At 49.9% G+C, this 20891-nt stretch overlaps 1 protein-coding gene across 1 annotated transcript in view; it reads left to right on the plus strand.

The window, feature by feature from the left end:
- ITGB5 (integrin subunit beta 5) overlaps positions 1-20891 on the plus strand; it is a 129866-nt gene that overhangs the window by 57916 nt on the left and 51059 nt on the right. Inside the window, exons 6-9 of the mRNA XM_004606660.2 lie at positions 11196-11357; positions 12240-12335; positions 13241-13330; positions 20078-20212. Of these exons, the coding sequence (XP_004606717.2) occupies positions 11196-11357; positions 12240-12335; positions 13241-13330; positions 20078-20212 (483 nt within the window). The remainder of the gene's footprint in view (positions 1-11195; positions 11358-12239; positions 12336-13240; positions 13331-20077; positions 20213-20891) is intronic.

Genomic DNA, 20891 nt, shown 5'->3' on the forward strand with positions numbered 1-20891 from the left:
CCCCAAGCCTGTGCTCTGATTCCCAGGGTTTGATTATGACCTTTGACCCAAGGTTGACCAATGCTGAGTCTGCCAAGGAGGGTGCTGGGAAGGGCTTGTGGATCAGGGTCTGCAGGGTAGACACATGGGTGCCCATTCATCCAAGGGAGAGTGGTGAGTGCCCACTCGGGTCTGACTCCCGAGGGCTGCTGACGGGGTCTCCTTCAAGGGGCCGGTGGGTCTCTCCTGCTGCCTGAGTCTCTGTGCTGAGACAGTATTGATCCCATTGTCCTGGAGTTTGTCAGCAGCCAGGCTGTGCCAAGCACCTCACACCCTGGCTTCTCTCAGTCCTTGAAGGTGGTTTTTCCTGCCCCCTTCTGAGCAGAAAACTCACTTGATCTCAAAACTAAGATCAGTTATTTAAATCTTTGAAAGAGTTCAGGAATTTATCCAGTTTTTCTAGGTTCTCTCGTTTCGTGGCATTAAGATTCTCAAATGATCTCTGATGATCCTTTGAATTTCTGTTGTGATGTCCCCTCTTTCATTTCTGATTCAATGTATTTTGAATCGCTTCTCGGCTTTTAGCTAAGATCAAGTGTAGTATCAATGTATTACGATTCTCTCTCTCTCTCTTTCTCTTTCTCTTTCTCTCTCTCAGTGAGTCTAGCTAGTTGTTTATCAATCTTGTTTATTTTTTCAAAGAAACTCTTGGTTTCGTTGATATTTCAGATTGTTTTTTTTGGATTCCAGTTCATTGATAACTTGGAAGGAGGTAAAGTGTCATGCATGATACCCTTTTAGTAACAGTAGTGCAAACCAGTGTTTAGAAGGAAAATCAGAGAGGGGACATGAGAGACAGACAGACAGACAGAGACAGAGACAGACTGTTCGCCTTAGAGGCAGGCTACAGAAACAGGGTAGGAAGGAAAATGGGGATGTTGGTGGCGGGAAATATGCATTGGTGAAGGGATGGGTGATGGAACATTGTGTGACTGAAAATCAATCATGAATATATTTGTAACTGTGTGTCTCACAATGGTTCATTTTTTTCTTTTAAAGATAGTAAGATCAGGTAAATCCTCGAATGTTGGGATGGCTTGGGTCACACCTGCAGTGATCAGGGCTTACTCTTGGCTCTGTGCTGAGGGTCGCTCCTGGTGAAGCTCCAGGGCTACGTGCAGGACTGGGGCTTGACCTGTTGTCAGAGCACCTGGCCTCAGTGTTCTCTCTCTCTGACCCGATTCTCAAAGCTTCTTACAGCTCAAAATCCCCTTGTGGGCGACCAGACTATGCCTGGCAGCCTTCGCGCTGCTGCCCTGCCTGTGGGAGGAGCCGGGGGACGTGGGAGGGGCATTTGCAAAGAGGGCCAAGGAATTTTTTGGTTTGCCCTGTGACCTGGTGTGCCAGCAGGAAACAGGACAGAATCCGTCCCCTGGGAAGGCAGTTGCACTTGCTATAATTCTGGAGCTGAGAGTTTCCTGTTTATCAGGAACAGCTGTGACCTGGCTCTGGAAACCTTCACATTTTCCAGGGATCACAAGTACCCTGCCTGGTTTTTACTGGTTGGAGCCAGCCCTAGAGTCAGCCGGGGCCCTGTCGGCCTCACGGGACCCCACAGGCCCTGCTTCTGCTCCTAGGTGTTCAGAGAGCACAGTTCTCAGTGCCCGGAGTCTGTGGAGAGTGACTGCCGTGATAGCTAGTAGGCCCTGGAGAGAGAAGCCTGCACTTGGGGGAGTGTTTACTTCTCTGGTGGATGGACCCTGAGGTCAGAAGACCCAGTCATTAAAAGCTGATGTTTCTGATATCAGTGCAAAATGGCCCAAATGATAGTTGGTGCACAGCCGCCCGCAGTGCTGAGTGTGACGGAAGTCCTCGCCATGGTGTGGATGTGACAGGAGGAGCATGTGCCCCTGCCCGGGGTGACCACCTGCAGCTCCATCATTGAGGGCAACCAGGGGCAGGCTTTGTTCCCCCATCCTGGCCCCAGCAGGTCTGTAAATATATCAAGCATTAGTCTTCCTAATGGGGGTCGGGGGTCAAGACTGGGTAAGTTTGAGGATTGTTTGGGACTGGAGAGACAGCTGAGTACATGCTAGCAGTGTACTCAACCCCTGGCAAGGTACAGTCCCCGCCTCACCTCATCACCCCTGGGAGCGACTCCCCCACACAGAGCTGGGAGTAGCCTGGGAACTATTGAGTTTGGCCCAAATCAAACCAGCAAAAGATTTGTTTGTTGTAGATCTCCTTCCATTGTTAACATAATCTTTCATATTAAAACTTATACAAGTAAACTATTTCATGTAAACGCTAAAATGTATTAACATAGAATCTATAATACTGATTTTTTTAAACATATATACCTCTAAAAAAGATTTAGTTTTTGAAAAACATTACTTTCTCAACCTAGTATTGATTTTCAATTTTGTGGACTTTCTGGACAGTTAGTTCTAGACCTCTCTATGTGTCAGGTTCCATCAGCTCCACACACATACTTGAAAAAGAGATCTTTCCCACATGTGGGATAAAAAATAAGCATAGTAAGAGAGCAATAAATGATTAAGGTCATCAGAACCGACTGAAGATTTTTTTTTTTTTTTGCTTTACTCCTGGCTCTGCACTCCGGAATTACTCCTGGCGGTGCCTGGGGGACCATATGGGGTGCCAGGGATCGAACTCAGGTCAGCCACGTGCAAGGCAAATGCCCTACCCACTGTGCTATTGCTCCGACCCCAGAACCAACTGAAGATTTTGTCTACAGAATTGAGCTTATGCGGCAAGAAGGAGTGGGGGAATGGCTGGGAGGGACTCTGGGACAGGGGTCAAGGGAAGCTGGCTCTCTTGGTGTTGGAGTGATGTAATTAAGTGTGATCAACGGTATTGTAAATCTTGGTACCTCAATAGAAATAGTATTTTTAAAAAACAAAAATATATATAAAGGTAAACAAAGCAAATTTCACATCTTGCACTACTTTTTCATAGCCTCATTTGTCTTCAGACTTGTGTTCACCAGGTCGTACTCACTGACACCATGCATCTTGAGTGTCCCAAGCAGGGAAGTCACTGTTTGCACAACTCGTTTTATAGGTTTTTTCCCACCGTTCCCCACAGAGCCTTTCTACCTAGGTAAAACTCTGCTTCTATGTTGTTATCACAAAGTTTTAAACTTTTGGGGATCTATCATCATGCCATTTGTTTCTGCTGGAGCTTCTCTGAGGAGGGGAGAGGTTTCTAGCCTGCTTTGGGCCTGTTCTGGTTCCAGTTAAGAGTCTTACCAGAACTCAGCGCTTGTGTCCACAAGTCGGTCCGGCCATGAAACATCTCACTCTCTAGGCCTAGCATCAGAGTAACTTCAAATCCCAGCTTGGTTTTATTACTTCATTGCCAGGGCCCTCCCTGCCCACCCTCCGTCTACCTGCTTGCTACATTATGAATTGGTCATAAGCTAATGTAATTTGTTTTAATCTTGTCTTGGGATCATGCCCAGCAGTGCTCAGGACTTACTCCCATCTCCATGCTCAGGGGTCAGTCCTGGTATTCATCAGGAGACCTGGAGGTGACCCCCAGCCCTCTCACTGTGCTTGGCTTGTGCTGTCTCTCTGGCCCGGCAGGTTAAGTTGTAAGTACTTGGGAAGGAAACAGTGGAGAGACAGACTGACAGACGGTGTCCAGAAAGGGCAAGACTGGGGAGCTGCTCGCCTTGAGGAGAAAAGCACCCTCCTTCTCTTGGGTCAGAAAGATCAGAGGGGTGGGTTCAAGGCTGCTGGCTGAGGTGGGCCACAGGTCAGAGCAGGAACAAGTCCTCTGCCCTCTCTGTGGGGAGCTGCTGGGTGAGGTGGAGACGTGGGGCAGTGAGCTGAGCCAGTAGGCAACTTGTCGTCCTGGCCGGCCTCCAGCTCCCTTGCTTCTGAGTCGGGCGCGTTTCCGTCCCACCCAGCCTCTGACATTTTTACCCAGAGACCAGCCCTTACTACATCCCATTAAATGGACTTTGAAAAGTTGTTTTTAACTCAGAGACCTGGAGAACAGTTTAGCTTGATAATAGGGCCACACATACACCACACACTTCAAGGAGTTTTCAGAAGTAGAACATGCAGGAAAAACCAGGCCACCCCCAGCCCCATGTCCAAGGGTGGAGCAATGTTCTAGATCATGGCCCACAGCACCTGTCTGCCTGGGGCTGCTTTCTTCCATTGTGGGGTGCAGTCCCAGCATCCTGCTTTGGCAGTACTGGTAGTGAGTGCCCCTTTGCAGATGAGAAGCTGACGGAGAGATGAAGGAGCTTGCCCAAGGCCGCAGTGTTGAGCTCTGTGGGACTGAGCTCTGGGCTGCAGGCCCTCCTTCCTGCGCAGATCCTGTCAGCAGGAGCAAACCTCTGTGGGAAGGTGCCAGGCCTGTATCACTGTCACCCAGCCTGCATACTTTGCAGTAAAGTGATTTTTTTGAGCAAAACAAGGCTGTTGCGCTTCTCCTCCTCCTCCTTTCCCTCCTCCTCTTCCACTCCCTCCTCCTCCTTCACTCCCTCCTCCTCCTTCACTCCCTCCTCCTCCTCCTCCACTCCCTCCTCCTCCTTCACTCCCTCCTCCTCCTTCTCTTCCTCCTCCTCTTTTTCCTCCTCCTCTTATGGATCTTTCCTAGCAGTTCTCAGAAGACCCTATATAGTGCCAGGGATGGAACAGGGTCAGCTGCACACACAGCAAGTGCCTTACCTCTTACACTGTATCTCTGAACCTAAAACAAGGTGATTCTTTAAAAGAAAACTCCCCAACTTGATGTTGATGTAAGTGGTACTGGGGGCTAGATTTGCAGCCTCAGGCTTGCACAACGAGCACCTTGTGCTATGGACCCAGCCCACATAGCCTCATTTTTCTTTTTAAAAAATCCACTTTTCCTTTTGTTTTGCTCACCAAATATGGAATCCAGAGCTTAAAACTCAAGAACAGCTCTGTGTGCTCTGCAGGCAGAGAGCAGGGAAGGAATTTCAAATGTTCATTCTCTGTGGAGTCACCTCCTGTGGCATCTGCAACCCCCAGCCTGGGTGGATGAATAAGCACGTCCTGACTCATTCTCCAAAGCCCAAACTCAGGGTCAAGTTTGTTTACCTCACTGATGCCACAAGGTCCACTTCAGTGAGATAAGTCGAGTTATTATGCTATGCTACCCTTCATTTTGCAGAACTGTTTTCATTTCAGAGGCAGTCTTTCCATTCAATATTTATTTTGGGTCCAGCAGTTATTAGTTGAGAGCTTACCATGAATTGTCTTGTTTATTGCATTCATGCACATGCACACCCACACATACACACAAATACACACAGATGCATACACACACACACACACACACACACACACACACAAACACTCCCTCATCTCTCTGTGACTGGGCAGTTTACCTTTGGTGGCATGAGGTTATCTGAGCAGAGCTTCTCTGCTTCTTACCAATGCAGTACCCTTGGCCTAGTTAGCTAATGTCAGTTTCTCCATCTCCTAGATGGCAATAGATACTTCCCGAGGGTCACAGTGAAGAAAAGGGGTTAAGATGTTTGCCTTGAATGTGACCAATCCAATTGCCTGTACCACCTGTGATCACCTGAGCACCTCTGAGTGTGGCAAAAGTAAATATATAAGTGGGATAGTGGAGGTTATCAATAAACATTTCTATTTTACTGACAAGCAAAACATTTTTGAGGCTTTGACTAACTTGATCAAAGCCACGCAGATAATGAAAGCAGCAATGAAAGTAAGAGACTCTTGTGGGGTCTCCCACATGGTGCTGTCTCCTACCTGCCTCCTTTATGGCCCCACAAGACCCCCAAGAGCTGACATGGATGAAAAGGAAATGTAAAAGCACAAAGACAGAGCCGGTGTTCAGAGCCCCATGATGTACAAGAGGACTTGCTGGTGGAAGACAGTGCACAGAGGAGAAAATGCCATCAGCCCTCTGGATGGTGTATTTCCTGTCAATCCTTCTTGTCCTCTTTGTAACAGAAAATCATGCCTGTTGCACATTGAGATTGTGATCTCACTGAGGTTATATTGTACCCTTTGCTTTTCATGTTATAATGTGTTTACATGTGTTTCCATGCTTTGTATGAACATGATTTCTTCATATTTTAGTGGGGAGGTTGGTCACTGGTGGTGCTTAGGAAGGGTCACTGCTGGCAGTGCCCAGAGGACTGTGTTGGCCTGGGCTGGATCCAGGCCTCCTGCACACAAAGCCTGCACTTCAGCCCTGACCATACTCTCTAATGGCCAAAGAGGAGACAGCTCTGCTTACTTATCCCTTCTCAACTAGTAGGATGATATTCTTTCCCTTCTTGTCACTATTTTTAATTTATTTTTGTCACTCTTGTTTTGTCACTACTTAAAAAGTTAATTACTCTATTTTCCTGTGCTGTTGTTCCCTGATTGGGGTGCTCACATTTTTGTGGCAGTGCTCACATAATGCTGTCCTGAGGCTGTACTTTGACCTCGGTGCTCTCTCGTCTAGCAGCTGTGGTGCTCTCAGGGGCGGCAACTGTGCAAGTGCTCAGCCCCGGCTACCTCTGTAGCATTAGGGCTTCCAGACACCCAGCAGCCATGCTTGGCTCAGGCAGGCAGCCCCAGGGATCAGATTCTCAGTCTCGTGCTTGCAAGGCAGATATTTAGCCCTGAACCAGCCCCCATTCTTTGGCATGCAAAGCATGGGCTCAGCCCTGTGGGCCTTCTCTCCAATCCTAAGCTTTCATTTTTTCAGATCAGGTTTATGAAGGGATCATTTACATATATTAACTTCACCCTGTTTAGGTGTAAAGTCTTATTGTCACCCCCACAATTAAGATAAAGATTATTTGAGGAGTGGAGAGGTGGTACAATGAATGGGTCGGGATTTTCCTTGATGCAGTCTACACAGGTTCGATCCCCACCAGCACCCCATATGGTCTTCTGAGCACAGAGCCAGGAGTGACCCGTGAGTACTGCCAAAACAAGCAATTACAAGATACAGATTATTTCCATCTCCCTGTTTTAAGTTTTTTCATTCCCCTTGCTCTTGTCAGCTGCTGCTCTGTTCTCTATCCTAAGACAGAGAGTTGTCTTTCCTCACTGCTGCATAAGTCAAACATAACACTCTATCTTTGTTTGCTTATGCAATTTTTTTTAATGAATCACTGTGAGATAGTTATGCAATTCTTTTTAAAAATTTTAGTTTACTTTTTTAATTTTGGGTCACACTTTAATGGAGTTGGTTCAGGGCCTATTCCTGACTCTGTGCCTAGAAGTGAGCCCTGGCAGTGCTGGGAGTCCTGGGTGACACGTGGTGCCATGTTGGTTTGGGGGGCTTACACCTGGTGGCTCTTGGGGGGATTCTGGGCTACTCCCAGCTTTGTTGCTGGGAGTCTCTCAGTGCTGCTCAGGAATCATGCGTTACTGGGGAATGAATCGAGGTCAGCCTTTACCCCTGCTATCTCTCTGACCAACCTAAGTCTCCTTTGATCTGACCCTTCCCACTTAGCGCCCTACTTGGTGAGTCATCAGAGTGTGTGTTATCAGTGGTTTTTACTGTGTGCTGCTGAATAGTACTACTCTGCACAGAGATGCTTGATGTGCTGCTTACTTACTCGCCCCGTAGTGGGAGCCTGAGTCTCCATTTCCCTGGGCTAGATGCCCAACTGTAGGGACCTACCGTGAGCTGGTATTTCATACAGTTTGATATTAATACAAGGATAGATACAGACACTCCTGGACAGGATAGATAGACCAGAGATTAACCTTCATACAGAGGTCAACTGGACAGAAGGTATAGGAACAATTAGACATCCGTTGGGTTAATAATGCTAAGTGTATAATGAACTTTTAAAGAATCTGACAGACTGTGTTCCAAAATTGCTGGAATTTTATGCTCTCTCCAGCAATTATGAAATTCCAGTTCTTCCATACCCACTGCAGTACTTGGTGGGCTGGTTTGTCACTGAAGGAACTCTTCTCCCACGGTGTCTCTCATGGAAGGCCTGCATCCCATCACAGGACCTGCTGCAGCCCCTCCTTATGGTCTGAAGGTGCAGTTCCTGGAGGCGAGTGGCGCTGGATTTCTTTTATGTGCTTCTCCCCATCTATTTCTTTGATGCACCGTCCAGATCTCTCTCTCTCTCTCTCTCTCTCTCTCTCTCTCTCTCTCTCTCTCTCTCTCTCTCTCTCTCTCTCTCTCTCTCTCTCTCTCTCTCCCATATTCTACTCATATTCTACTGTTGTTTCTTATTATTGACTTAGGAGCATTCTTGCTCTATTATGGATACAAGTAGTTTATCAGGGTTGGGCGTTTTTATTCCCTTTTTATTTTTGGCTAATATATTTTCTCCCAGTCTGTTTTATCATTTTGTTTTCTTAATGGTATCTTTCAGGGATCAGATGTTTTCCATTTTGAAGAAGTACAGTTCATCACATTTTTACTCTATGAATCATGTCTTAGAAAGCTTTGTCTAAACCAAGGTCACAAGGGTTTTCTCTTATACAGAAATGCTACAGTTTCCACTTTGAATTCATTTTTATATATAATGATACATACATGTTGATCTTCATTTATTTTGCATACGGATGTCTAATTGTTCCTGTACCTTCTGTCCAGTTGACCTCTGTATGAAGGTTAATCTCTAGTCTATCTATCCAGGAGTGTCTGTATTTATCCTTGTATTAATATCAAACTGTATGAAATACCAGCTCACGGTAGGCCCTGATCTTGGAGAAGTAATGTAGCTTTCCTCTTTTTGCAAAATTACTTGACTAATGTCCATTATTTTTCCATAGAAATTGTAGAATCAGCTTGTCCTGTTCTCAAGAGACTGCTGGGCTTTTTAACTTGGCTTGTGTCATATCTCTAGACCGATATGGAAAGAAATGACACCTTAACAGTGTTGTCTTCCAATGCATGAATATAATCGCTGACAATTTATCTAAGACCTTTTTGGGGTTTTCTTTTTTTAATGGCTTTTATGGCTCTTTTTTTTTTTCTGGTTTTGGGCCTACACCCAGATGTGTTCAAGGGCTACCTCTGGTTCAGGGCTCCTCAGGGCTCCCTCTTAGCAGTGCTTCAGGGACCATTCAGTGCCAAATCGAACACAGGCCTCTCACAGGCAGAGCACGTGCTCCAGTCTGCTGAGCTCTCTCTTGCCCTCATTATGGCTCTTAATACACAAGTTTAAATTGCAAGTTGGCAGTCTTCTACCTTGTTAGGGAATTTTGTATATTAATGTGGTCTGGTGAGTAACAGATCCACATTTTTCCTGCCAGTAACCCTGCTGGTTTATACTCTCATGATTATGCTTTTTCTCCCAAGCATCTCGCCTCTCCATTCTAAACCCATTATTTATGATGTACTGCTTTATTTTAAAACTTTTTGTTCTTTGTTTGGGCCATAGCCACTGGTACTCACAAGCTATTCATGGATTTTTGCTCAGGTTCACTCCTGGACCTGTTTGGGGACAATGCAATGTGAGGGATTAGCATGAGGTCAGCTGCAGCAAGGCAAGCGCTTGGGCCCCTGGGCTAGTGCCCTGATGCCTCCTCCCTGCAATTCCCCTCCCAATTGTCCCTATAGAATCTGTCCAGCTCTGCTTGAACTCATCCTCCCCCTTCACCTCAAGATGTCCACCCTCTGTCCTCCTCTCTGCTGTCTCTGACCCCAGGCTCCCCTTGGCAGTAGGCTTTCTCCATCAGGCTGACCGCTCCCTGCAGTCTGGAACAGCTCCTCCATCTCCACTGGCTTCCATGGGACCAGACGCACAGCTGCTCAGCCACCGCGCAGAGCTGACTGCCGGCACAGGAAACTGATGCCTCCAAAGACTGGGGTTCTCACAGTGGCACCCCTATTTTTCAGTCCCACTGTTTTTTTCCCAAACCCCTTTCTTTTATGCAATTACTTTGAACTCTAGGATTTAAAACATTTGGGTTTTTGTTTGTTTGTTTGTTTTAGGGCCACTGCTGGAGGTGGTTGGGGTGCCAGAGATCAAACTGGATTGGGCCACTTGCAGGAAAAGCACCTTCACCCTGTACTATCAGTCTTTGGTCCTTAAAAACATCTTTATGCTCCTTTCAGAGCAAGTCAAAATGGTCAGGCTGCTTTATGCTTCATTCTGGTGATGAGAAAAGTGCACCCCTTGTCTGTTGGAAGAGTAATAGATCACCTTTAACTTGTGGAGTTTGGGAACCCACTCTCTTGGGCCAGCACCAAGTGAATTGTCAATTTTTAATTCTTAACATGATTACCCAGATGCCAGCGTATTATGGGGTACCCCTTTGGTATTGATGGGAAGGTAACTACATCCCAGTTATTTTGGGGAGCTCCCCAGCAGTGGGCACAAAGGCCCGTCTCAACACTCTCCACAAACTGGGTGAGCAGTCTGAGTCAAGGCCAGAATCTGCGGCACCAGAGGAGGCAGGGGGTGATCTCCAGGGCCACTCAGACACACGGGGAAAGGAAGTGGGGGCAGAGAGTTGCGTGGTTCCGAACATCACCCCTGCTCGGTGCATGCACCCTAACCCCTGTGCTCTCTCTCGCAGGCCCCAGGATTTTGCTGCTCTGTTTCAGGGTCTGGCTGCTCCCAGTAATAATGACTAGGACTGTTTTTTCTAGTTCCGGGGTCACAGACTAAATATGAAAAACAGAACCCTCACTCATCTCTGCCTAGAGAAGCAGGGCGAGGACCGGAGAGCTCATCAGATTGACCCGGAAGCCCAAGGGGGTTCAGTGAAGAATGGCCAGGGCAGGGGGTACTTTTCATCAGGCAAGAGACATGGCAAAGGTTAGTAGATCCTCTGAGACGGCCCAGTCTGTGGCACTCTCGGTCACTGGAGGCAGACTCAGTCTGACTGGGACTGAGGAGCCCCTGTGTCAGTTGCGGCCCCAGCCCAGGAAGAGGAGGCTGGAGCAGGACCCTGGCTCGTGGGCATGGCTGGGCCGTGCCTGGATCGGCTTCTGCATTTCACTCTTTTCTTTTGTTCATTTTGTTTTGGGGCCACTTCAGTGATTTAGGGACTCCCTGACTCGGTGCCGTATCCAGTGATGGGATCACATGCGGCCATGCTTTGGGGCACTGTATCTGGTGCCGAGATCAGCAAAGCAAACGTCTTGGCCCTGCCCCTGCGTTTCAACATCCCCTGTGCAGCCGGATCTCTCCCCCGTCCTGGGGTTATTCAGGGTCTCTGGACACGCAGCAGCGGCCACAGTTTTGTCCCTGTCCCCCTCAGGAGAAGATTGGCTGGCGGAAGGACGCACTGCACCTGCTGGTGTTCACCACAGATGACGTGCCCCACATCGCGCTGGACGGCAAACTTGGGGGGCTGGTGCAGCCCCACGATGGTCAGTGCCACCTGAACGAGGCCAATGAGTACACGGCGTCCAGCCAGATGGTATGTGGCTTCCTGCCCCTGCCCCATCCCCTGGCAGGAGCAGCTCTGCTCTGTGGCCTGCTTCTGGAGGATGCCACTGGGTCCTGTGGCCGCGCTCTCTGCTCAGGGCCCGGGGGCAGCAGGAGAGCGTAGAAGGGCCAGCATGTTCTCTGACTTCCCCCTGAGGTTACCCAAGAAGTCATGCCACAAACAGGATGAGACACCGCCTGGCCAGTTCCTTGTCAGGGCAGGTGGCGCCTGCAGGGAGAGGAAGTTGGGGGACCTGCCAGTACCATGGCCTGTGGCCACTCGATCAGAAGGTCAGACACAGGCCCAGTGAGGCTCACTCCTCCCCCCCACCCCCCGCCGTTTGCACACTATCCCAGACTCCTTCCCTCCCAAGTTCTCTCAGCCTGGCTAGAGGAAAATTTTGTGATTTTCTTTTCTCGGAAAAGCTTTTGTCTGCTTGCAAGAAGCAGCTGATGCCCAGGCCTTCCATATGGATCGAAAAAGTGAAGCCTGAGATTAGGACGTGTAACCCAAGAACGTGGTAACTGTGGGGCTGCGCCTTGCACACGCATGAGCCTCTCACCCACTCCCTGCTCCTGCTCGCACCCCGCAGAGGTACAGACATCTTCCTCTCCCGAACCCTGCACAGCTGTAGGAGGCCCAGCAGCTCAGGGGAAGGTGATGAGAAAGGGCGGCTAGCAGATGCTGATGGTAATGGGTGTGGTGGCATCCCTCCTGCCCCTCCCCGCTGAAAGGACAGACTCAGAGCAGACAGGTGCCCCCACTGTATTCCCACACAGGGTGTGGCATGGTGCAGGGAAGGCGCTGCTCCTGTGGCCAGGTTCTGGTGCGTCCACTCAGACTGACTCTAGCACCCACTCTCATCAACCACAGGACTATCCATCCCTGGCCTTGCTCGGAGAGAAGCTGGCGGAGAACAACATCAACCTCATCTTTGCAGTGACGAAGAACCATTACACGCTCTACAAGGTACGCCTGAGGGCCACGTTGGTGGGGAATGAGGTTAGGGGGTGAGTTTTAGTTTGGGGGGAGTGGCCCCTACTCTGAGTGGCAGGAGATGGGCTATTGCATAGGAAGTGGCACATAGCCCTCTCTCGGCCTAGTGGAGAATAATTGCACTAAGGAAGCTCTCTCCTAGTGGGGTTCCCATCCCGAGAGAAGTTTGAAGTAAATGTGAGTCCCTACTATTTTAGATGATGAAATAGAAACTAATAAGACAGGAGCAATTCTAACAGGGAAGGGAAATACAAAATGAGGATGTACAGTAAAGTGGGAAAATAAAGTGAAACCTGAAGCACTCACCAGCTCTACCCCCAGCCCAGTGTGGAGAGTTCCACAGCTGCAGGATCCCGAGGATGGCAGCTGGAATGCTGTCCTGAGCGGGTGTGTGCAGCGCTGGTCTGGCTGCCCATGCCCTCCTGAGGGTGCCTTGGAAAACCTTCCCGGTGGGCACTGCCCACACCCCCGCCACCGGCTCAGCCAGTGGCATTTGAGCTGGACCTTTCCCAGAGTGGCCAAAGAGTGCTCTGGGAGCTGAACGTGAGGGAGAGTTCAAGGACCCCCGCCCCTGCCAGCCACACCCCGCCTCTGGCCTTCACTCTCCTCGATGTGACATCTGGCCTCCCCTCCCGAGACCGCCACTGATGAAAAGCCACCTGGATCTTCTTCAGTCTTTTGATTCCTCATTTCCCACGATGAAAACAAGCAGAGGGTTTTATTCCTGTGCATGTTTGGGGTGCAGCCGGGCAGTGCTGGGAGGAGCCCCCATGGCTGTGGTCAGCATGCAGACTGGGACCCTCTCTCTTTCTCTAAGATCATCTGGAAAAGCAAAATTGACTCATTATTTTTACTCAACCCTGCCCCCCACCCCTAAGAATTTTACAGCCCTGATCCCCGGAACTACAGTGGAGATTTTACATGGCGACTCCAAAAATATCATCCAGCTGATTATCAACGCATACAGTGTAAGTCTCGTTCCTCCCCAGCGCTGTTTCCATTCCAGGGTCTCCCTGATGTGGGGGCTGGCATGGGGGTGGGGTCAGCATGGAGTCGGAAAGGCTCTGCCTTCTCCCGGCCTTCCTCTGCATCACCCAGCTTTGGGTCCCAGGACACCACTTCCCCATCCTCTGTCACCTCCCATCCCCTCTCCCCACTTGCCCGAGGAAGCCAGCTGGGAACCAGCTGGAGCCAGTGGGTGGCTTGGCCTGACTCAGGCCACTGTGAGTGTGTTGTGTGTTCTTGCCATGACTCCAGGGCCTGCTGGGGCTCTCTGCTGCTGAGCTAGGTGCGGGTTAAGTGCTCTGCCCTTGGCCATCCTGTGCATTGAGCATCCCACCTTTGGGTCCCACGTGTACATACTGGCCCACCTCTCCAAGGCAACCCCAAGTCCTACCACGAGGACCACCTTTGGCATGTGAGGTGATGCTGCAGACTTTGTGGTCTCCTTGGCTCTGAGCCCACAGTCAGTTTAGACACATTAACACACGTGTCAGCCATCACCACCCTCAAGATACAGAACACGTCTGCGGCCCTCAGTGATCCCCTCCTTCATCCTGCCCTTCAGTGGACATTTTAAGGAAATTTAGTGAATAGAGACATGTGGAGCAGCAAGTGTGGAGCAGGTCCTGCTGGGAGGGAGGTGTTGGTGTGGACACGGATCCAGCCTTTCCTTGCCAGCACGCAGAGCCAGGTGCTGACGCTGAGGGGTCCCACAGAGGAGGAGAGTCTTACTGGGTGACACCAACCCGGGGAACAGTAGAGTTTATGATTCTAGGAGACCCGTGTCCCTGAGAATAAGACGTGGTGTGGGAGGTTTGGCTTTGGGGGAGGGGCGGCTCCCAAGCAGAGCTCAGGAAGATAGGGCCCACTCCCCACGAGACGAGGCCAGCCAGGCTGGTCAGTCTGGTGCTCGGGCCCAGTTGTGCCGGGAGCCCCCAGAGGTTTGAATTTAGTGGGTCTCCTAAGCACTATTGGGAGTGATCCCTGAGCACAGAGCCAGGAGTAAGCCTTGAGCACTAACAGGTGTGCCCCCAAAACAAAACAAACCCAGATCCCTGTGCATGCCAGGCACGTGCCCCTGACCACTGAGCTATCTCCCAGCACAGGGGCGTAAAGGTGTTGAAGTAAGAGGTCTAGGCGCTCCTGGTAAACTCTCTTCAGCTTAATTGATGGACTTATCCCGGTTTATTTTTATCACTCTAATGTGGCCAGATGACCCTGATAGCATCAGCTTTGGATTCCGGGGACAAAGTCTCAAGGGAAGATTGTACGGGCTGTGTGGCATCATTAATTGGCACAACGTGGCAGTTGTGCTCCGTAAAAGGTTAACCAGTTCAGGAGGAATACGCAGGCCTTCCCTAAAGATCAGGGAAGGGACAGCAGTGGCCCCGGCACTGCCAAGCCTGTGAAGCTGGTCCCCGGGAGTTTTCAAAGACTGGATGCCATGTAGTTGTTCTGGCAGATGGGAAGGCCGGCTGGGCTTTGGCCTGCCATACTCTTCCTGGATTTGAGCCTAGTGCAGTGTGTCTGAGTGTGTGTGTGTGTGTGTGTGTGTGTGTGTGTGTGTGTGTGTGTGTGTTGGGGAGGGGAGAGTTTGCGTGAATGGATTGTGTGCGAATGTGAGAGTGTGAGGGTGTTTGTGTGAATGAGTGTGTGTGAGTGGATGTGTGTGTGTGTGTGTGTGTGTGTGTGTGTGTGTGTTTCCATTCTGGCTATCTTCTCACCTGCTCCTCTCCCTGGATGGGGTCCAAACATACCTTAACCAGATGTCTTGCATTTTTGTGTTATCTTGTCTGTGATGAATTGTGCGAGTCACACACCATGAGATAACATGTGGGTGCTGACTTGTACGTCCCCAAATGCTGGCCATCGTCTGCAGGGACCTGGGCTGGTGCACGTGTGCAGCAGCAGTGGCCATGTTCCTCAGAGGGCTCAGCAGGGCTCAGCGGGGCTGTGTTCCGTTGAACGTCTTGTATGGACACCGTCGTGCATGGCCCAGAGTGAAACCCTCACTCTGGGCTCTGATTAAAAAGTTGTTTTTCCGTCTTGCTGGGTTTAAGGTTTTCCAGCCTAAGAGACCTCCAGATTCTCCTCAGAGTTGGGGATGCTGTGCTGATGTGGGCTCACTTCAGATCTCAGCCTGAGCCTGGGGCCCTCCACAGGGTGTGGCAGGGGGAGGGGTGGGAAGAAATCCCTGGGGCCTCTGCAGAGTCAGGAAGAGAAACTGGGCTGGAAACCACTGTTTAGAGATGTGGCTGTGTTTCTCTTGGTGGAGCACGTGGTTCTCTTTTGTTGTTGCCGTCAAGTCTGTCCCCACCCAACCACTGCACAGCTGGCCTGGTTCAAAGCAGTTGCAGATGTAGGCCGGCCTCACCAGTATCAGATGTTCTTGACATCATTCCTTGTCCTCAGATGGAGGTATCAAGACTTATCCCCAGGGCAAACCCCGTGGGAGGTCATTGAATTCCAGATGGCACACAGAAGTCTGCATGCAGGACTACTGCATTTTCTATAGCTTTGATCTCTCTCAATCTCTGTCCACTGATTTATTTCCCTCACTTGTTCAGCAAATAGCCACTAACAGGCAAACAAGTGGCAGGCATCATGGTAGCCCTTGAGATAGAATCATGAGCAAGGGGCTGGGGAGATTGCCAGGAGTTAAAGTACATGCTTTAGGCTGTGTCTAACCAGGGTTCACCCCTAGCACCAGATAGCATGACCAGGTGTAACCTGAGGGCCCTGAATATCTCTGGGCTAGCCCCCTGAGCACCACCAGGGTGGCCTGCTGGTCCCCCCACCCCACAGCACTATACCCTCAGGGTCTTATATGAACCACCAGCCCCATTAGCAGAGTTTCATGAGCATAGCTGGGGGGCCCCTCTCTTCACCATAATCCTCGCCTTCACGAGTCCCAGGTATGTTAGGGAAACTGACCCTTACACAAATTAGAAGCTCACTGTGTTGCCAAACTCAGCCACTTGCTGAGGAAAGAATGAGTGTCGGGTGGGTGCAGAGCTGTGCAGGGGCTGCAGCCTGGCTTGGGGTCTACTCGACTTGCCCCGCCTCAGGCAGCGGGCAACCCTAGGCAAGACTCCCACCCGCTTTGTTTATTGGTTTCTGGGCCACACCTGGCATTTCTCAGGGCTGACTCCTGGCTCTGCACTCAGGAATCACTCCTGGTGAACTTGGGGGACCATATGGGATGCCGGGGATCGAACTCCACTTGCAGGTCAACCTGCTACAACTATTGCTCTGACCCCAAGACTTTCTCTTTGATTTTTACTCACACATACAAAAAACAAGAAGCTTGAAGGGAACAGTGGCCAGGGTTTAAGCACTTTTTGAGAGTGGGAATAGAAGAAAGTACAAGTCAGAGCATGAGACTTTGGAGTCTGGTGACCAGAATAGAACGTGAGGTTCTGTCTGATCCAGTGAAGCTCTCTAGGCACAGCTTCCTCCCGCCCACCTGGGGCACAGTCTCCCACTGACCTTTCCAGGCTGACAGCAGCAGCCAAAGGTGATGGAGGGCTTCGCTCTGACACCCCCTACCTGACCATGAGCCTCATATTTGATGAGATCAATACAAAGTAATTTTTTCACAGGGCACCAATCTGTCAGGCCCTGAATATTGTCCTTCTTCCTCTCAACCTCTTCCTTGGGTCACAATTTTTTTATCTTTGAAAAATAATCTTTACATTTATTCTGGTAGGTCTGAGCTCCTAAAATTAACTGCTGTTAAAACCTCCCTCCTGGCGCTGGAGATAGTGCAGCAGGTAAAGTACTTGCCTTGCACACAGCTGCAAGGCAAGTGCTCTGACTCAGATTTGACCCCCGACACTGCTACTACTAGGAGTAGCCCCTAAGTGCAGACTTGGTGGCTTGCAACCACCAAGCACCCTTGGGTGTGACCCCCAAAATCCAAACCAAAATCACCTAAGTCAGAGAGACAGGGCAGATATCAAGGCATTTGTCTTTTATACAGCTGCAGCTACAAACATGGTTCAATCCTTGGTACTACATATGGTAGTACCACCAGGTATGGTCTCTGAGCACAGAGCCAGGAGTCACTCCTAAGCACAACCAGGTGTGCGCCCCTCAAAAAAGAACCCCCTCCTCTTTTCAATCTGTCCATTCAGTCCTCAAAAGCTTGTGCTCTGAGAAATACAGCTAGGCCCTTGGAATTTGCAGCTCAGTGGGGAAGACAGATTTGTAGCACACAGCTACAGACTGGGGCTGCGTATGCTGAATGGGGGCTCACTCCCCAACCTGGTGCCAGTTGAGGCTGGCACTTACAAAATAAGTAGATCTCAGAGAGAGTATTTTTAAAAGTTGTAAAATCACTTAAATAATTTCTTGCAAAGGGAGAGACTATATTTTGCAGAGAGTGTTTCAACAAACTGCTACTTTGTTGGAGAAATTGCCTATTTAACTTACTCGATGTTTACACTACATAGTCAGCATAAAAGAAAGGAAAGAAGGAAAGAAAGAGGGAGGAAGGAAGGAAGGAAGGAAGGAAGGAAGGAAGGAAGGAAGGAAGGAAGGAAGGAAGGAAGGAAGGAAGGAAGGAAGGAAGGAAGGAAGGAAGGAAGGAAGGAAGGAAGGAAGGAAGGAAGGAAGGAAGGAAGGAAGGAAGGAAGGAAGGAGCGAAGGGGCTCTTGCAGGAGTGTCAGGGGCAGTCCAGCTGCTGTTCTGTTCAATGCTGTGTTCCCTGGATGCTTCTAGGAGGCAGGTAGGTGACAAGGACTGGCAGTTACTGAGTTCCAAGTGTCTCTGAGTGTATCCCTCCTGCTAGCCTTAGTATATTAAGTGTCAAACATGGCCTCTAAGTGCCAGCTGATCGATAATTACTTCACTGAGCTTCAAAGCGATCAAAGGATAACCCAAATTCTCCAAAGAATATACTCCTTAAAGATTTTCCTTGGCATTTGTGTTTGTGTGTCTCTTGTGGTGGTGCTTGGGGTCACAGCTAGTGGTTCTGGAGGGTCAGGCCCACACTCAGCAGTGTTAATAGTATTTTTTTTTTTGCTTTTTGGGTCACACCCGGCAATGCACAGGGGTTACTCCTGGTTCTACACTCAGGAATTACTCCTGACGGTGCTCAGGGGACCATATGGGATGCTGGGATTCGAACCCGGGTTGGCCGCGTGCAAGGCAAACGCCCTACCCGCTGTGCTATCACTCCAGCCCCAGTGTTAATAATATTAGGGGTCAAACCCAGGGCCACAGACATGACGGCTTGTGCTCTACAACTGAGCCACATCTGTGGCCCCTCTGACAGGTTTTTTTTAAAATTAACTAATAGACATACACAAACTCTTCTCAAATTAAATGTTCCTGAATATCCTGAAGCCTGGCCCAAAGCCAGAACATTCTTCACACTCAAGTCCTCGGTGTCCTGTTCCAGTATGCCTCCCAAGGGCGACGTTGGTCTGGCCAGTGTTTAAATTTCATCAAAGCAGAGTCATACAATCCACGTGCCTCTCACGTCTGGCTCTTTGGGCAGTGTTGCGTCTGTGAGATTCCTTCCTTCTCCTTTGTCCAATCAGTGTCCGTGGCACTCAGTGAGGTGAACGTGCAGTAACGTAAGAGAAACCTGTTGTTGCTGTGTCGTTATGATGACATACAGCTGTCAACGCGTGGCTCTTTGGTCGGTGCACACAGGCCGGGTCCCTGCACTCCCACTAATGCCCCCCGAGGGTGTGCGCCCATTTCCATCACAGGGCTGAGGGCCCTGGTTGCTCTTCATCCCTTCCAGCACTTAGTATTTTCAGCTTTTTTTTTACCTTTTTATAAAATCATGCTCTTTGGTTTTTTAATGAAATAATTGTGATTTATAGAATTATTGATAGCTGAGTTTTAGGCATAGGCATATAATATTTCAATACCAATCCCACCACCAATGTCAACTTCCCTCAACCGGTATTCCTTATTCCCTATCCACCCCTGAGTTCTCTGTTATGATGGCTCATTCTGACTTGATTTTTATTTGCTGTCTTAAGAACACACTCCACGTAGAAGTGTTCTGGTTTCAAATGTCAAACTATGGGACATACCAGCCTCACCTGAGAGGGGCTGTGGCTGGGCATAGGCAGTGATAGTGGATCCGGGGAAAAGTAGCTGCCGAGCTGATTCTGAAGGATTATAGGGGTTAAAGGATGGGGTGAGGGAGAGCACCGGGGTTAAGGTGCTTGCCTTATTGCAGCTGACCCTGGTTTGATCCCCAACGCCATATGGTCCCCCGAGCACTGCCAGGATTCATTCCTGAGCACAGCCCCTGAAGCCAGCTAGATATGGCCCCCAAGACAAGACAAAACAATAATAATGGCAGGATGAGGGGAAGAGTGAAAATGGACTTGAGCAAAGGAATGTGACTCCAGGAGCGTGTTGAGATCTCCAAAGTCTGGAGAGCAAGTGGCAAAATCTGGGGAGCTCCTAAAGCGGGGATGGAGGGGTATCGGGTAGGGACACCGTGTGAAGCATATGCCATTGCGTGGGCAGGTGGAACATTATCAGGCTTCTGGACTCAGAGGGAGACCCCAGGCCAGTCTGGAAAGAGGGGTGGCATGGGAGAAAGAATGGGGCAAGGGAGAGGCAATGAGCCATGCCACTGGCTCTTGCTTTGGGTTGAGATTTGTGAGAGAGAGGGAGCCTCGTGGGCAGAGACCAGGACAGAGTGAGACCTAATGCTTCTGGCTCCTCCTCTCTCAACCCAGAGCATCCGGTCTAAGGTGGAGCTGTCGGTGTGGGACCAGCCGGAGGACCTGAACCTCTTCTTCACTGCAACCTGCCAGGATGGAGTATCCTACCCTGGTCAGAGGAAGTGTGAGGGGCTGAAGATTGGGGACACAGTAAGTTCTCACCCTTCATTTATATGGCACGTGAAGCTGTTGGTCGTCACTGTCTGGTTTACAGTTCACACAGAGAAGTTTGTATGTTTTCTCTTCAAGTCTGCATCCTAGGGGACTTTGTGAAGTTTGGTTCTAGTTAAAAAGCTCCAGTGTAGGAGGGGGGCTGAGAGATAGGTCAGAGGTTAAGGGAGAGGGAGGCTAAGAAGTGGTTTGGAAGTTAAGGCTTTTGCCTTGCTATGGGCAACCCGGGTTTGATCCCTGGCATCGCATATCCCCCAAACTCTGCCAGGAGTGACCCCTGAGTGCAGAGCCAAGAGTAAGACCTGAGCACCACTAGGTATGTCCCAAAGACCAAAATCAAAACAAAAGAAAAGCTCTGGTTGGCAGCCCTCTAGGCAGGCCAGTGAGGGACAGCAGGGGGGAGTTGGAGCCAGAAGCTGAGCTGAGCCTGCTGACCGCACCCTTTCTCCCCGCTGGGAGATGTGAAAGGGCCTCTTGCTTCAGACAGACATGCTGGAATGGGGCACTGCAGCTGCGGCACAGGAGGTAGCGAGTCCTGGTCTAAAGGAAGAGAATCCAGTGAGAGCCCAGAAACCTCACACAGAAAGACGGAGGCTGTGGACCAACCCAAGGACCTGAGGCTGGAGGGGAGCTGGCTCGGAGACAGGCTGAGCAGGAG

Source organism: Sorex araneus, chromosome 2 (genome assembly GCF_027595985.1).
Source record: "Sorex araneus isolate mSorAra2 chromosome 2, mSorAra2.pri, whole genome shotgun sequence".
NCBI classification, from domain to species: domain Eukaryota; kingdom Metazoa; phylum Chordata; class Mammalia; order Eulipotyphla; family Soricidae; genus Sorex; species Sorex araneus.